The following is a 17351-nucleotide window of genomic DNA, read 5'->3' as shown; positions in this document are numbered from 1 at the left end:
CTGGCTTGCTTGCTTTCTGGTGAGGAAAAGGCTCATGATTGGGTTTATGATCCACTCATTCCAGTGCTCGTGGTTGAAGGGGAAGGAGAGGAACTGTATTTGGTTTGGAAGGCTCCTGAGGGAGACACACCTGGAGATTCAGCTCTCCGAACCCACACAGAAACACGTGCTGGCTGGTTCCTCTGCAGACAGCTGATCTGCCTAGCTATGTTTAGTTTTCCAGTCTGGAGAACAAATATACACACAGGTGAAAATACAGATTAGGGTAGGCTGTTTCCATCTGACCTCATTCTTCTGCCCAAGAACTGGCACAGGGTGGCAATTTTTACAACTAAGCCCTGACTGCAAGGAAGTCAGCAGAGCCACTGAAGTGGAGCAGCTCTAATAGTCCAGCTGCTCCCTTCTCCAAGACAGAGAGAGGCAGACGTCCTTTGTCCAAATTCTTCCTACACTGAGATTTCCTACTGTGACCCAAGGAGGGATTGCAAGAGAAACATAAAGCACTACTGGCCCTGAAACAATTGCCATCCATAGCCCCAGGTCATACCATGAAAATCTTGATTCCTTTCTTTGTTTCTCAGCTGATGCAGAGATTAATTCTTTCCTGTCCTTGGCATTGTACTTGCTGGAGCTATCAGCAGAACAGCGAGTGTTGCTTTGTTTTGTGGAGGGGAAGGCAAGCAGGGTGGGTTTGCTGTCATTGTAGAGGGAATGGCACAAGGAGAATGTAAACAGTAGATGTAGGTGTACAAAAAAAGCAACCTTGTGGCAGCAGCACTGCATGGATTTCAGTAAAGCAAGACTTTGCCTGGGGAAAAGTTCTCTACATTTTTTATTTAAAAACCCAATTAAGTTAAAATTAAATGTAAAATGATGACAATTTGCATCCAGGCCTTAAGCAATCCGCTTTAATTGAATAATGGGTTGTTCTGCACGGGAGAATGACTGAGATCAAGTTTCCCGTACATATGTTTTATACATCTCAGTCCAACTCTGAAGCAAGAGTACTCCCAGCTCCTGATAAAAGTGATATCACTCTCCCCCCCCATCTTCTTGCCATGCCATCCCATTTGGAAGGCAAACAGCAGCACATGAATCACAGAACAGGTAAGACTGGGAGGGGCACTGGTGACCATCTGGTCCAACCCTCTCGCTCAAGCAGCGTCCCTTAGAGCACATTCCTCAGGACTGTGTCCAGACAGCTTTAGAATGTCTCCAGGGAAAGAGGCTGGCAGTCTGTCTGGGCAGCCTGTCCAGTGCTCAGTGCTGTGCCTGGTCTGGGCCAGGACTCAAGGCTGCCGGGCCAGTGGCCATGCCTGGGAGCAGAATGCAGAGCTCAGGAGCCTGATGCTGAGCTCAGGGAGCCTGCTCCCCCTCACAGATTTCCTTCTAACCCTCTTCCCAGTGCAAACGCGGCCAATGCCAACTCTTCTTTGAAGCCATGTAGGAATTCAATATCTGTAAAATGTCTGTTCCTCTAAGAAAAAGCAGACACATGAGAACAGACAAATGACTGACAGCACAGTCTAAGCCCCATCTGTTTTTTTAAATCAGCCAGAGAAGAGAGGGGCATAAAAGCTGAAATTTTTCAGGGCAGCATGGCCATGACAGGAGGCCTCTCACAGCGGCCAGGCTGCTGTGGTCCCTTTAGGCACTGGCTGAGGTGTATCTATTGCACCGAATCACCCAATCAATCAGTTTGGAAAAGACTTCTGAGATTATTGAGTCCAGCCTATGACCGAACACGACTATAGCAACTAGCCTAAGGCACTGAGTGCCACGCCCCGTCTTTCCTTACACACCTCCAGGGACGGAGACTCCACCACCTCCCTGGGCAGCCCATTGCAATGTATAAATTTCCATTAATCTCTCCCTGATCAGTTTAGTAGCCAATTTAAAGTGGAGACAGCAGTCGGGTTTTCACCGACGAGACGACACGGGGTTCAGCAGCTACCCCATCCTTCTCCCTCCTCGCCCACAGCGGCAGCCGCTGAGGGAGGGGGACGATGACTACATCTCCCAGCATGCCGAGCAGCAGCACCGCCCGGCCGAGGCCCGCCCTGCCCCGCTGTGCATTCTGGGAGCTGTAGTCTCGCCGGAAGGCAGGCGGGGGAGGGCGGGCGCTGCGCCTGTGCCACGGCGAGCCCGTGCCGCTGCCCCGGGGCTCCGAGCGGGCTGGCTCTGGCTCGGCCGGCTCGTCCCTTCCTCCAGCCCGCCTGGCACAGCTCGCACCGGGAAGGGAAGGTCTGGCTCGGCGTCCTGATGAAGCCCAGCTAGGGGAGCACGCTGCCGCCTCAGAAAGTTGGAGGAGAAGAAGGAGGGGGAGGAGGAGGAGAAGGTCTGCGCAGCGATGTAGCCCAGAGCGTGGAACGGCAGCCCCGGGAAGGCACTTCAGCTCCTCGCCGCCCTGATCCTGGAGCATGGGCTAAAAACTATGTTCCTCTCCCGTATGGAAAATCATTGTTTCCTGCTGTTTGTGTTTGTCTTCCAAGCGATATTTATCCTGATCCTCTACCGAGGCGGACCTTCACGTGTGTTCCGCGGGTTTGTAGAGGCGCCTCAGGTGGTGGTGGATTACTCGAAGCGCCACGATGTGTACACAAACCTCAGCTTGTTCACCCGGGCTCCCAATGAGGACACCATGCCCTACTGCTCAGCGCAGTCCCCAGTCCTGGGTAGGTATGAACCTCCACAAACCCTGGAAAGATGGTTTGAAAGAACCTCTTTCATAACGCTGAAGGTGCCATATATGTAAGTTGTATCTTCTTCAAACTTTGAAACAGGCGTGCTGATGTACTTGCACTGACAAAATTCTCTCCTGTTAACAACCCGTGTTGTTTTTATTGCTTGTGCGAGGAAAAGTATTTTACTGGCCTACAAATTTCCAGTACTGAGAATTTGGTTACACAGATGTCAAGATTGTAGAGCAAGAGTGAAAACAGTGCATGGTGATAATATCAAGTTAGTAATGCTTTTTCTTTTTTTTCTTGGCAGTCCTGTGTAAAATGACCCAACAATTCAGAAACTGCATAATATTGACCTCTGACTTTACCTCCTTGGTTCTTTGTCTTAGTCTTATATCAAATCTGTAGTTCAACATGAATTGATTAAGTTGACTTGAAATCAGCTTAAGGAGGATATCTGAGAATGGCACCTTGCTCTTCATGGTGATCTTCTAATCTATGATTGTTACACACCCTTTAGGCTTAGAAACTTCTGTGTTAGACTTAAAAGTCTGGTCACAGTTTAATTTGTATTCACACTAGGACCAAACCAGATCTGATCTAAGAAGCAGCATTCATCCAGCTGTTGCAGTACTAAAACAGTTGAGAAATTTTAAGTCAGTACAAAGTCAAACCAGGTGTGTAAAGCAGGTGTGTTTCTAGTAAAGTGGTGGTGCTGCTCAGGCAGTAGTGAATCCCTTTGACTCGGCCAGCCATTAATGGATTAAGTTCCATCAGCACGCACTTAGAGCTAGTTTGGGGCCATCCCCTTCTTAGAGTACTGTGTAGTAAGTTACTCTTGTCAGGTTTTTCCATACTGCACGGGTTTCTGCATGTCTAAATGTTGTGTACACCTAGCCTTGGACTGCTGATCTAGGAAAGCTGATCACTGCACATGGAGCCCATTAGGAGCAAATGGTTGACCTTGGTTCACGTGGAAGTTCTGTGGGAAGCCAGTGCTTCTGTGTCAAGTTGCTTACTTAGGTTGGAGAACTCTGCTGGGACCCCTTGAATGAGCCTGCTCAGGCTACTACCTTTGTAATGATGCTTGTTCTTTTGAGATGTTTTCTTCCTTCCGCTGTTGCTTGCAATTAAATTAAGTACACACAGTATGTATGATGAAAGTGTAAGATAGCTTTGGGTGTGTGTTTCAGCATTTCCCTCAGAAATGGCTCTACTAAGTCCTGAAATCCTGGTAGCACAGAGCCTTTTTGCACAGGTGCTGGTGTCATGGCCTCAGTGCACTGCTGCCCATTCAGTTCTGGGAAGCTACAATTCCTTGTTTCAGGCTGAATTGTTTTATTTGGAAAAGCACAGCAGAAACGTGACTGCACCTAGTTTGTGTCCACTACTGATGAAAATCCTCTCTCCTAAAGACTCAAATGAGACAGCCTTAGTGTCAAAAAGAAAGAACCAAACAATTCTGCAGCTTGCTGGCAAACCATCAGATAAGTAAAAGTAGTGACGTATATGGAGGAGGCGGACGCAGAGTAAAATTACACTAATCTGTGCTCTTAGAGCTGGGAAATCTTTTTAAGAACTCTTCTTCTGCCCATCACTGAGTGCTGAGAACAGGGGATGGTCCTGGAGGCGGTACTTCAGAGCTAAAATGGAAACATGATGTTAATCGCAGACAGAAACAAACACCAAGCTGTCTGGGAGAAAAAAAAGCCAACCATGAGGCAAAGTAACTGTGTGAGCTTTGCTGTATGAAATTACTGAGTTGAGCATATGAACCATTGTTGAAGTGAAACACAAATAATTTGGAGCACTGATACAAATTCAGCTTAAGAAAAATGAGGTCTCTGCTGCTGCTGAACTTTTACTCAGTGGTATTTCCCTGTAAATATAGGATGTAAATTATTGCTTCTGTCACTGCATGCCAACCTCCTCTGGGTGTTTAGCTTTTTTCTTAGCTCAGAAGCATGCTGTTTTGTGAGGGAGCTGTCCCTTGTTTTATACGTGATGGGCACATATGAATTGAGATATAAATACTTTATAAATGTCTTGAATAGTTGTTGCCATCATCTCTCATGAGACTGATGCTTCTTGGAAGCATTATATTGCAGAGAGCAATGCCTTTTAATATTAATTTCATAAACTCTATTAAACGAGATTTCAAATCAATTCTTGAGGACTCAGCCTCCTGCTCAGAGCTGGTAATAAGTCACTGTGGCCACTCTAAAGTGTGTTAAAGTACCTGGAAGGATGCCAAATGGCTTAAATGGTTTCTGCATCAGGGCTTTTATGAAGTGCAGCACTTTTTCCATTTATATATGTAGTAGATCATTTTGATAACTGTTTGAATGTTAATCAGCTTGCAGCTCATCTGTCTATTTCCTGTCTCCTGAATCTGCAGCAACTTGGTTCTTCCAGGGCTGTGAGGTAAGAATTAAAGTGTAATTGCTAATCATCTCTGCCTTAGAGGAACTAGACTCCTGCTGACTAGTGGCTTTTAAACACCTAGTGGTGTCCACTGAATGTTTTGTGACCAACAACTTGAAAAGCATTGCAGGTATTCAGTGTCTTCACTAATGTAGTGAATAAATTACTTGAGTTCCCTCAAAGGTTAAAGTTTCTACGCAAATAACCCGTTGCCAGTTTCTTCATCCTCTGTTTTTAGAGAAAGTGAAGTGCTTATATGCCAGGGTTATATTTTGTTAAACACAACTAAATAGCTTTTAAATTCCAAATCTGACTTTCTCACATTGCATGCAAGATGTCTTGCTTCAGTTCATCTTTTCCTCTCACAAGGAAAAAGTTTGGTGCTAGAAGATTTGGCTTTATTGTATTATTTCTGGTTTGGTTTAAAGGGGGTACCTTCCTTCGTGCATGGTATGTGCTGAACAATTTGGTTTGGCCCTCAAGGACTTTAATAGTTGAAAGTTCTGTCTGTAAGTTTGCTGTTTATAATTTCCTCATGCTATGGAAGGATTTTTTCCAAGCCCTTCTTATAGTAGTTACTGCCTTTCACTCCCATCTGTCATAACCTTTTCATGAGCAGGACCATCTGCTGTATTAAGTAGCTCCTGCTATGTTTTCTAATGCTGCCAGAGTTTCTTCTCTTGGATTGAAAGACAAATAAAAAAGTGGCAGTGTTGATGCTGAGATTTATTTTCAGGTGCCATTGAGGCAGCCTTGTATTCTATCATTAGAAACTGATGCTTAAATGAAAGCTGTTGGTCTGATTTTTTATTTCTTTTCCTGAGCACTGGTAGAATCACACAAATATGACTCTATTAATGTAGTGTGTGGTGCTGCAGTATCTGAGTGCAGCATTCACCCATGCTACTGTTCCTGTCTGTTCATCTTGTGTAAGTTCTGGTTATTCTGATTGGGCTTGGTAATGACAGCTGCAAACTCTAAATGAGTTCAGAAGTCCTGGAGTTACTTTCATAAGGTGGGATAGATATGGTCAAAGTCAATAGGTCTCCTCATAGGTAAATACCTTGCCTGGGGAGTGAAGCAAGCAGGGAGTGTGCTGTCACTGGCACCAGCTGACAGCACAGGGAATTGTGAGACCTAAGTGTACACTGAAGTTTCATATTCATCAAACACCCTCTGTGTGATGGTACAGGCACAGAAACATCTTTGGAACCGTGGAAAAATTGCTTGGACATTTCAGGGTGTTGATTCCGTACCCTGCCTCAACAGGGATCCTGTGCTTCCTAGTATGTGTAAGATTTTTTTTTCCTTTTTTTCCAAGGCTATGCTTTGGCAGTTTTATTTATCCCTCTTTGGTCCAGCCTGCAAGTGCTCTGTTCACATTTGGGATTTAATTGGATTAGATTGCATTAGCCTTTTGTTAGTTGGACGGCAGGGAGACATGAGAGCCAGAATGTAGCTTGTAGCCCAGGAGTGTAGGGCAGCCAGAGGTTTTGGGGATGTAAGTCACACTGATTTTTTTTTTCCTTCCCTTGGCATATTCCAGATTGAGTTTCTGATCTGATTTGTTTGAGGTATGGAGCCAGGCACCATAGGAGAACACAGTATCTTGCAAAACCTGGAAAATACAAATGTTACAGTCCTGAATGCTTGGGTATGGAAGGAGAGAACAGGAGTGAAGATATTCACATTATCTCACTCATACCCTTACATTCAAATTAAGGTCTTCTTTTTTCTGGAATTTAAAGATTGTTGCTGCAGAATCTTACTCTGCAATACAGAGTCCCAATTGTTTTATAGAAAATAAAACCCCGCCTTTGTGGGAGAATAAAAGGGATTAATTCCCTTTCTTATTTTTTCTTTAGAGAAATAATCTGTAGTTTAAATCCCTGAATATAATACTTCTTTAGCAAGCTCCAGTTGTCATCAAATCAGTGGTTTATGGTGCTTTAGGTTGAAAGATCTGATAATCAGCGACTCAGTTAATCTAAACAGCAACATAAACTGTTGATAACAGTTCGGTCGATAACATTATTGGACTGAAATGTGGGAGTCTTAAGGGTGGAAAGGGAAACTGCTTGCACAGAGGTAGGAAATAACCTCATGAAATGTTCACTGTAAATGTGACCTAGGTTCATACCATCACAATGATTCTGTGAAGAACCCCTCTTCTATTTTGGGTACAAATATATGGCAGTGTACTCTGCTTTCCTTCTGCGGGTAATGCAGTGAAAATCAAATTCTCCAGTATTTTAAATAGTTGGAGAAGGACTGAAAAGTGATGTTTAAGAGTCAGCTATTGCAAAATCTTGCTGACAAGCAAAAGTCAGGCTTTCTTTTTAAAAACAAAGCAACAAACAGAAACCAATGAACAAAACCCACACAGTAGGATTCAGACCAGACATTTTTGACAGCATGAGAAATGGGATCAGTGGCTCTTCAGACTGATTTTGAGGAAATGCCATTTGTGTTTTCCTTGAGGAAGGAAAGGAGACACTTATCAAATGCAGGTTTGCCCATCAGGAATGTGAGGTGTACCAACTTCCTCATAGTAGCAAAATGTTCCCTGGTTCAGAATGGACACTTTGAATTTTATGGCAAATTTAGTCCTTAAGCTTTGTTACTGCTCTAAAAATCCTGCAACCAACCCAAAACCAATGAACCAACCAAACCCCAAACCCCCAAAACCAGTGGAAGGATGTTGCTTCTTTCTGTGTCAGTTAAATAGGATGTGGGTGTGGGCAGGCTCAATTTTTTGTTTTTGTTAGAATTGTAGCAGACATTTGAATATAGGATGGACTGAAAGAAGCATATTCTGGACTCACTTGCTTATTTAGGCTTAAATCAGACCTGTACCTTCTCCTGCTTAAATGAAAGCTCCTAAACACCAGGCCTAAACATTTGCTTTCTCTCATGCTTCATTATCAGAAGGTTTTTGAGAGAATAATTTATTTCAGTGGTTTAAGAGGGAGTCTCACTTAGAAGATACTGAAAGCCTGATTTAGGACAGCCATAGTGTTAATTATCAGCTTGGAAAGAAAAGAAAATCTTGTTTATAGCTATTAAAAAAAAAAAAAACCACCACCAGCTACGAACTTGCCTTGCAGACTTCCGGTGTGAAAAACCATTTTGCCTTTGGTAGCATGGTCTGCAAAGAATTTTTGAATAGAACTGTCATTTGAAATTGCCAGCTTCTAATTATGATTTGGGTGAGTTTTTTCCTAGTTCATTAAAGCATTGGATGCTAATCTTGTTCTGCATCTGTGTATTACTTTCTTAAAAGTTCACAGTTATAGAAAACCATTAAGACACACTGAATTGTAGTATAAATACAAGTCTTCTGCTACTTATGGAAGCTTTTCTCACTACCCAGGAGGACAGGCATTTAGATAATTGTAGCATTTGTTTATTTATATTGTAACAACGAGGTTTGTGTTAAAATGGGTATTGACACTTTATATGGATTCTTTTTCACTTATGACTTGTTAGTATTTTTCCATCTGAAGAAAGGAAGAATTCATGTAAAAATGCAGATTTTTTTTTTAATTAGGCAAAAACTCTTGAAGATATCCAGTATATTTTGTATTTTAAAATGAGGTGCTGAGTAGAACAACAACCATGTATGGTTTCTTTTGCTATCCTGTGCCTGTTCCTGAAAATATAACATCTTCTTTCTCAGTTCTGTCATCTGCTTCTCCCAACATTTTGAAGTACTGCCTGCTTATCAAAGTGTCTAAAATGAAATAATATAGCAAATTCAGCTATTGTGGCATGTGATTGCAACATCAAATTGAACTTGAAATGCTTTTAAAGGTAGAACTGATATTTTCTAAAGCATTTCTATTCATGCAGGCTTTAAACTGTTTCTCCCCTAACCTGCTGAATATCCACTTGCACATCTTTGACCTTGAATCTCTTCTGAAAGAGGCTTAGAGAAATTTTCCAAATGGGTAGCAAAAGCAGATGTGTCTGTTCATCTTGAATGATTTTCAACGCTGTTTCTTTCAGCGAATCCATTTACTCAAGGATCTCATCTAAGCAACACAAGGCTGTAGTAGGCAGGCAGTCCCAGGGAGAAGCAGCTGTGCAGCAGCCCAGTGAGGCTTGCTGGCCGTGCCAGGGCTCGGGATGCCTGGCAGGTAGTGTGTCCTCCTGCTGCTGAGCTGGCCAGCAGGCAGCAGTGAAATTTATCACAGCCACGTCTGCATGGGTGTTGTTAGCTCTTCTCTGGTGGGGCTGCTGTCTGAAGGAGCAAACATGAGTAGCTGGTCTGAAAAAAGGTGGAGAAACATCACTGATCTTATTTATTCCTTTTTCTGTTTCTCCTTACAGTTGGTCCATTAACCATCACCTTCAAGGTGCTCCCTAGTGAGAGGATGATCATAAAAAGAAATCCTTTCGTTCAGTCTGGTGGCCACTACAAGCCACCTCACTGCTTTCCCCGCTACAAATCCGCCATCCTCGTGGCCTACAGGAACCAGGAGAAGTACCTCCGCCACCTTCTCTACTACATCCATCCCTTCCTGCAGCGCCAGCAGCTCAGCTACACTATCTACCTGATCCAGCAGGTAAATCCAAGTCAAACATGCCTGCTGGGAGCTCAGCTACACCACTTAAGGGTTGGGTTCTGAAGAAGAAATGTAACTCTTCTGATGTGGAAGTACTCTTTTATGCATGAGCTGAGAGGAGGTCAGATAGCTGTCCTGCCTCCATGACTGCTAATGATTGAAACAGTGTACCACTTGCCAAGATCATCATTCTGCTATTAATTGGTTCTTTTGTGGTTTTGGGTTTTTTTTCCTGGGGGTATAAATTTGTCACTAAGTGGTAGTGCTGGTTTGAAAGTAAACCAGCGGGAGAAATGAACCCCCACACAATCACCTTGAGAAAGATTTCAGATTGGAATTACAACTTAATAGAAAGATTACAATAAATGCATTAATACAGAAACACTGGCTTAAAGGGACAAAGTCAGAGTATAGCCTGTCCCCCTGTTGGTCAGGATGGTGGTCACAGCCTGATTAAGTGATGGCTGCAGTATTGAAAACGATGGTCCTGTGGAAGATCTGGTCCTCCTCTGGCTCCCTCGAGCAGTGGTGGTGTCCCAAGTCCCCAAAAGGAGATTACATGTGGTCAGGTTCAGGTGGTACCTCCCAGGACAGAGAGTCTCACAATGGAGTGATGTAGTCCTATGAGGGACAGAATATTTTTGGAGTCCTTGGTGGTTGTTGTTGCCAGGTATCCTGCTGGTGCCACTGATGGCCCCTTAGCAGAGACCCCTCAGGATGGGTGGGACTGCTGCTTCACGGGAGGGAGGTACCACAGCTGAGTGTGAAGAAACACTATCCTGCCTTACAGGGCTGCCTCTTTTTTCCTTGTGTAGCCTGAGGAGTGGGTGTGCACTGGGCAGCTACTGCAAACGTCTCTTCTTTAAGAGTTTGTCTGAAAATGATGTAGAGGAAAGTAGAATACAGAGTTCGGTTACGGTCCACAGTAGCACTTTCCTTTTGTAACCCAGGACAGTTGTAACTTTTGTTTTTCTCTTTTTGAGATTTGCATGCAGTTTGTCTGTAGCTTCAGTGTGACTACTGAGCAAAACCTGGAGACTACCTGCTGAAGGGAAGCTGGATATTTTTAGTCTGTGTCAAATACATACATGTGGCTTGGCAGGGCAGTCTGTGCAGGTCAAGCAGCCTTTTGTACCTGACATGGAATGGTGTTGCAAAAGATCAGTGGCAAGGGATCAAGTTTTGGATTCATCAGTTAAAACCCATAGTTTATTGGGAGGGCAAAGAAGCTTTTTTGTTTGACCAAGATATTTTTCTCATTTGTAAGTTTTAGTAAACAGTAGTCAGGGCAAAAGTGTTGCTGTACAAATGTGCACCTGAGGATTGGCTTATGGATCTCTTGAAAGGTGCCAACAGTGCATAGCCCCTGACACAGCAATGGGTGACATTTTCAAAGCTGTGAGCGTGGAATTTGCAGACAGGATTGATTCATTCATTTGAATAAGGCTTTTTGACTAAAACAAGTTTTAACTGAGCTATCTAACAATATCTGTGTTGTTTTGGTGAAGAAATGTAGGTTTTCTTTTCCAGGTAGGGACTGGTTCATTTAACCGAGCAAAGCTGCTTAATGTTGGTGTCCGGGAAGCCATGAAGGATGAAGAGTGGGACTGCCTTGTCCTGCATGATATTGACGTGGTGCCTGAGAATGATTATAACCTGTACATTTGTGATGAATATTATCCCAAGCACATGGCCAGTGCCATGGATAAGTTTCAGTACACGTAAGTGCCCCCATTTGCTTTCTGTGGATATATTCCAGTTGGTTCACTTCCTGTTAGAAAGTATGGGTGGGAACAGTGAGACACAACCTTTATGAGGTTTTCTGTGCGTTAGTTTTGCAGCAGTTTCTTCCTAGGAAAGGATATTTTTGACCCAAGCGTGCAATCTTGAATGTTTCCTTGCCTGTAGTTCCCTGTTCCACAGTTAGCTCAGCTTGGCAAATGACTGGCAGGTTTCTGTTTGACTTTCCCTCAAGAAAAGAAGTATAAGGTGGGAATATTGGATCATGTGGAATATGATGTAGTAGGATACAGGTACTTTAAACTGATCCAAGATACGAATTTTGAAACCAGCTTTACTTTGGCCAGTTTTGGGGGAAGGTGGTGGGAAACAATGAGGGGAATGGAACATGATGGGAATTACACTGGGTTTACTGTTTTGGGGTTTGGCATTGTCATGAGAGTGCCTACAAGTATGCAATTAATGTATGTGTGACTTGGATCACACTGTTAGTTGTGGAGGACAGGCATTACCTTCAATAGTGAACTCTGGTTTTTGGTGGTTGGGTTTTTTTGGAGGGTGGTGATTGTTTGCCTGTTTGTTTTCTCTTTTAGTCTGCCATACAAGTCCTTTTTTGGGGGTGTGTCTGCTCTGACTCCCGAACATTACATGAAGATGAATGGGTTTCCCAACACATACTGGGGTGATGGTGGTGAAACTGATGACATTGCTACAAGGTACCAATGCACAGGACAGGCTTGAAATGGATCTAAGCTGGCAAGTGAAGCACAGCAGCACCCTAGGAAAGGAACCAATGACGTTGTTCCTTAGTGTGCTTGCAGTACCATTATAATCCCAAATGCTGTTGGTATTGGGAATGCTTAATGTCAGGAAATGGTCAGAACCTATGAATCCAATCACTATGTGCTGGGAAAATAAAGTTTTCTCATTTCTGGGGAGCAGAATGTTATTTCACATCCTTGTGCCTTCAGTGCAAGGGGTTATAACCACTTGTAGTTGACAAGTGCCTCCGCTGATGTTGACAGCCCCAAGGGAGGGAAGGAATCTGCAAGCTTGAGGAATAAGAAGGTGCTTAACTAATTCTCAGACAGTTGAGAATTTAAGTTAAGTGCATTTAGGCTGCTCCAAGTGTTACCTAATCACTGATACTTGGGATTAAGGAGCACAAGGAATCTATCTTTTGTCTGCAGTGCTGGGTGATGGAGGAGCCTGTGTACCAGTGTGAGTCAGTGACAGCAAGAGTTGATGGTTTTTCTTGTACTTTGGTTGCCATGGCAACAGCATTCTATAGATGAGTTTAGTTCCAGGTGCTCTGCCTAATGTGAATTCTTCAAGTACAGAATCATGGCTGCAGCTTCTTTATTTATTTCAGCTTTGGAATTGCACTGTGCACCTTTATGATCCAGCACTGAGGCAGGCTTATGGAGAGTTTATAAAACTAAACTGACCATGGAATCCTTTGTTATTTTTGTCTTGCATAATGTGACAAGTTACAGGGTTTTTTTTCAAAGCAGTATTCATCTGGGAATTGAAAGCCAGATTTTCTAATATAGAATTCCTCTTTTGCCTTTCAGAGAAAGCCAACTAAAAGGTTGTGTGGTTGTTTAGAGAGTCAGCATTTATGAAAGGAATAGAATGCCAGGAAAATAGATCTTTACATCAAGTACTACAATGCTGGGTCTATTCAGCTGTTCTTAGTATAGCTTAGGCATCTAATTTGGTTTTTGGTACCCAGGGTGGAGTCATGCCAGTTATGCATAGGAGTGCACTTCTTTGAAGAGAATCCTGGAAGGCAAGTGAATTATATAGCTCCCAGAATAGCCCTTTCTGGGAAGGAATTACAGCCTATGTTTTCAGAGGAAACTTACACTAATGATTAGCAATGTTTTGGCCCAGAGATACATGGAGGCTGTGGACAATGCCTGTTAATGATTTATTCACATTCTGAAGTCTCAGCCTGCAGAAGTTCGGAATGAGCTGGCTGTTCTTCAGTGACCAGCTGGGATCTGGATTTTAGGAGGTGCTCAAGCACTTTTTACCACGTAGCAAAAAAATTAATGAATCTTTTTTTTTGACATTTCAGTGTCTAGTTTTAAAAAAAATTCTGTGCAAAGATGATTTTTTTCTGGGATATTGCTTATTAAAAAGCAGAGTTAATGAAAAAAACTGCCAGCTGCTCTTATAGTTGCCAGACTGCAGTACTCTCTAATACAAGTTGTAGCAAATACCAGAATCTACTTTTTATTAGAAGAAAACACTATTCTAATTGGAGCCACTCATGTGTTAACATTTTCAACTACAGGAAAGTCTCTTGGACTCTTTTTAACAGTAAATGAATGTATTAACAATTCAGTTCTAGTCTTATTTGCAATGCAAAAAACTGTGACAGCAAAGCTAGTTCTTGCTTTAGTTCTTACTTTTTTGTCTCTTTATGGTTGAATGTGCCATAAGCGTATGTTCAGAAAACAAGAAACTGTTTAAAACTCCATGTGAAATAATGGAACTGTAACACTGTCAGTGAAGTGTTATAGTCATCTGATGCCTCTAGCCTGACAAATATTTTCAATTCTGTAGCCTTTCAGCTTCATAACATTCCTGCTGTATCAGATCCCGATGGAACACAGTCAAATGCTGCAAACATGCCAGTTAGATAACCTCAACTGAGCAAACATTCATTCTTACATTCACAGGAATTTTCTCTGCCTAAGGGCTGTCCTGTGATAACAGAGGTTTGGTAGCCCTAGCACTATTGAAGGCACTTTTTATTGGCAAAGTAACAGAGGTGCTATCAGCAGTGGGCTGTGAGTTGCTTGAAAGTCACCAAAATGCTGGGCTTAGAAGCTCTGTTCTGGAATTCTGAGCCTTCAGTTCTCTTCTCTTATCTAACTGTACTGCAGCTGAGTTTACATATGTTTGTCTGGTGCCTGTATTTATCCCTAATCTTTTATGAACCAGTCTAATCAGGCCATCTGAATGAATGGCACTTCTCAAAGAACAGAGAGGCTTAATCTGGTTTTGAAACTCGGGACTGGCTTCCTTTCAGAAACTGCAAGTTTGAGGTATTTTTTTTCTTTTCCCTTAAAGTTTAGGTGGTGGACCTCTAGGCAGCAAAAGCTCTGCTCTTAGGAGGAAGTGGAATAATGCTCATTTGTCAGACTCAGGGGAACTGCTCTTGAATGCTCTGTATGTTGTAGTTCATTCCCAGCTTGCTCTAATCCCCTTGTGCCCTGTCAAAGTGCACTGCAGCTGGGAGCTTTCTAGCCCAAGCCTGGCCTAGAGCCTGCTAGAGAAGGTCATGTGGCCCTGTGCTGCTTCTGCACTTTGTTTTTATTGCATTAGCACTGAAAATCATCTCTGACCGTAAGCTTGGAAGTGGCATCTCTATGCCCAAGCAGGTTTGTATGTTGTTTTACAGGATTCACTTGGCAGGAATGAAAATAGTCCGGACATCCCCTCACCTTGGCCGCTACCGAGTGATGGACTACAATGAAGAGACAGAGATCCTGGATCCTTGGAGGAGGTACCTGGTGGGGCTGGGGGCTACTCTGGACCTTGGGGCAGCTTGGCTCTTGCTGTCACCTTCCCTAGCACAGGCTACATATGCCTCATGTCCCTGATGCTTTTTCTGCTTTAGGAAGGCTATTTAAAAGCAGCCCCCAGTTAGTTTCAACTGAATCATTCAGCTCCTGTCTTCACATTTGAAGGGTTTCTCCTAGTTTCCTGCCTTTTCTTCCTATTGTGAAGGACAGATGCCAGCTAGGAAGCTAACACATAGATTTAAACATGAAATTATATAGGGAGTAAAACTTAAAGAAAAAAATACTGCCTGTCTTATTTATAAGGAGATTTCAGTTTGAAGGGGCACTGTGTTACAAGTTCCCAATATTAAAAGCTTGCTGTTCAGTCTGTGTGGAGTTACAACGTGCCATTAAAATAGTGGAAAGCAATATTCTAGTTTGAAGACATGAGAAAGGTGCTATGAGAGACTTTATCAAAGACTGTTTTATATAGAAGAGCTGGAGGAGGGTGTTGGGTCAAGTGTGGCAGAGGCTTCTCATACCGGCAGTGCAGATCTCTCTGTATCATCTCAAAACTCAGGTTTCCATAACAACCCTGTCAAAAACCTACCTACAGCAGCCTATGTACACCGTGGCTGCAAACTTCTGCCTTGCACTCCCAGGTCTCTCTAAGCTGCTGACAGCTTCTTGGTTTTTGGAGACTCTAGCTGCCACCTCGCTGGTCTCCCTCTCTGATCAGGGTCCAGTCCCAGTTGTCCTCCTTGTTTGGAATAGTCAGTGTGAACTCACTCTAATCTGTACAGTCTGTATTGTGGGAAGAATTGGCTCAGGGCTTTTCTGCCCTCTGGAAGATTCTTTATTCTGCACCTTATTTCTCTAACTGCAGGTCTTATTCCTCCCTCAGGCCTCCTTCCCAACACAACACCAGAAAAACATGGAAAGCTGATGGAATGAATACATTGCAGTTCAGGCTCCTTTCCAGGACTAAGCATCCTCTTTATACCAAGATCACTGTGGACATTGGATATGTTCCCCCATTTTCTTAAGAGACTGAAAACAAAAGCAGAGGTTGGGTGCCACATGGGCATTCAGCCAATCTCTCCCATTTTCCTGTGGCATCTGCCCCACCTGAGATTAACTCTTGCCTTTCACTTTTCTTTTAGAAGAGGCTCCAGGAATAGGATATGACAGCTACTAAACAGTCTGTGGCTTACTGTAAAAATTGTCCAAGTCACTGTAAAACTGACTCCTGAGCCCTGTCTGTGACAGTAAGCCAATCCAAGCTTTCTGGAACCTTTGTTCAGTAGCTGGAGAGCTCTGTCCTGCTTTGTACTTAAGTGTTAATTGAGATGCCATTCAGTCAGACTGGCCTCTGACGTGTTGTATTTTGAGAAGGTGTTGAAGCCATTTACAGTTCTATAAATATCTTTTGTGAATTTGAGTAAAATAAATGGAGTTATGTGTTTGGCTTAACAGTTTTATAGAATACTGAATAAGAGTCTAATAAAAGAGAAAGTTGCCCTGAAACGAGACAAACCAGAGTTTAAATCCCTGATTTTTTTCTCTGACCTGAACCACCACTGTTGAAATTGTTTCATTGTAGCTGCAAGTAATGCAGACTGAGTGGGACCCTAAGGCTGTCGCCTAGTCTAACCTCCTGCTCAGAGCAGGGAAATTAATCTACTAGTACAGCTGTTGCTCAGACATTAAGTATCATTGAAGACTGAGCTGTCTTCAATATAAAATACTTGTGAGAAATTAAATACTAGTTTTTCCTCAAAGTCAAACATGTCAACAGTGGAGCTGTGACCCTGGCAGGAAAGTATTTGTACTTACCTGACTGTGAGACTGACACAGTCAGCCCAAACCCTTGCCCTTGCTGTAAACTTACTTTCTCTGCCAGCTCAGTCTGTAGCACTGCCTGCCAGGTCCAGTTATTTTGAGAGTGTGACACAGGATATTTTGGCTTGTTACTTGAAGATACAAAAACTCCTTCATCACTGAAAAGCTGCATCCATGCCACTATACTTACAAACGTTTAGTTTCACTCTTCTCCACAATTGGAATAATGTCCTAAAAGAAGCTCTCCCGAGCCTGCCTTCACATCAACGTGTAAAGACAGTTAAATACAATGCAGTAAATCCAGTGCTCTAATCAAGACTTCTGCCCAAATCCAGCAGCACAGTGGAACAGCTAGTTACTCACAGCCTTTCACCTGTTTCTTAAGCAAGACTCACAGATGACAATGGCCTGGGTCACACTCTGCTAACAGTGTGGCCCAAAGCATTAAAATTTGCAGAGCAGAATTTCTTCCCCTCCAACACAGCTGGCCACTGCCTTCCCCCAATCCCTGGAGAGTAACAGGATCCTGCTGCAGAATGAGACTGATCACTGCCACGGGACATGGCAGCAGTCCC

The 17351-nt window shown here is 43.2% G+C and overlaps 1 protein-coding gene across 1 annotated transcript; it reads left to right on the top strand.

Moving 5' to 3' along the window:
• Window positions 1-2086: 2086 nt before the first annotated feature.
• On the top strand, window positions 2087-16457 carry LOC115902891 (beta-1,4-galactosyltransferase 3-like). Its single transcript, XM_030946797.1, has 6 exons — window positions 2087-2675; window positions 9441-9676; window positions 11207-11397; window positions 12010-12132; window positions 14832-14936; window positions 15839-16457. Exons 1-6 carry the CDS (start codon window positions 2435-2437, stop codon window positions 15978-15980), a joined length of 1038 nt encoding a protein of 345 aa, XP_030802657.1. The 5' UTR covers window positions 2087-2434; the 3' UTR covers window positions 15981-16457.
• Window positions 16458-17351: the final 894 nt, after the last annotated feature.

The sequence above is a fragment of the Camarhynchus parvulus genome, chromosome 1, assembly GCF_901933205.1.
Source record: "Camarhynchus parvulus chromosome 1, STF_HiC, whole genome shotgun sequence".
Classification (NCBI taxonomy): Eukaryota; Metazoa; Chordata; class Aves; order Passeriformes; family Thraupidae; genus Camarhynchus; species Camarhynchus parvulus.
Note: the sequence above shows the minus strand (reverse complement) of the source record. Positions and strands in the feature narration are given on the sequence as shown.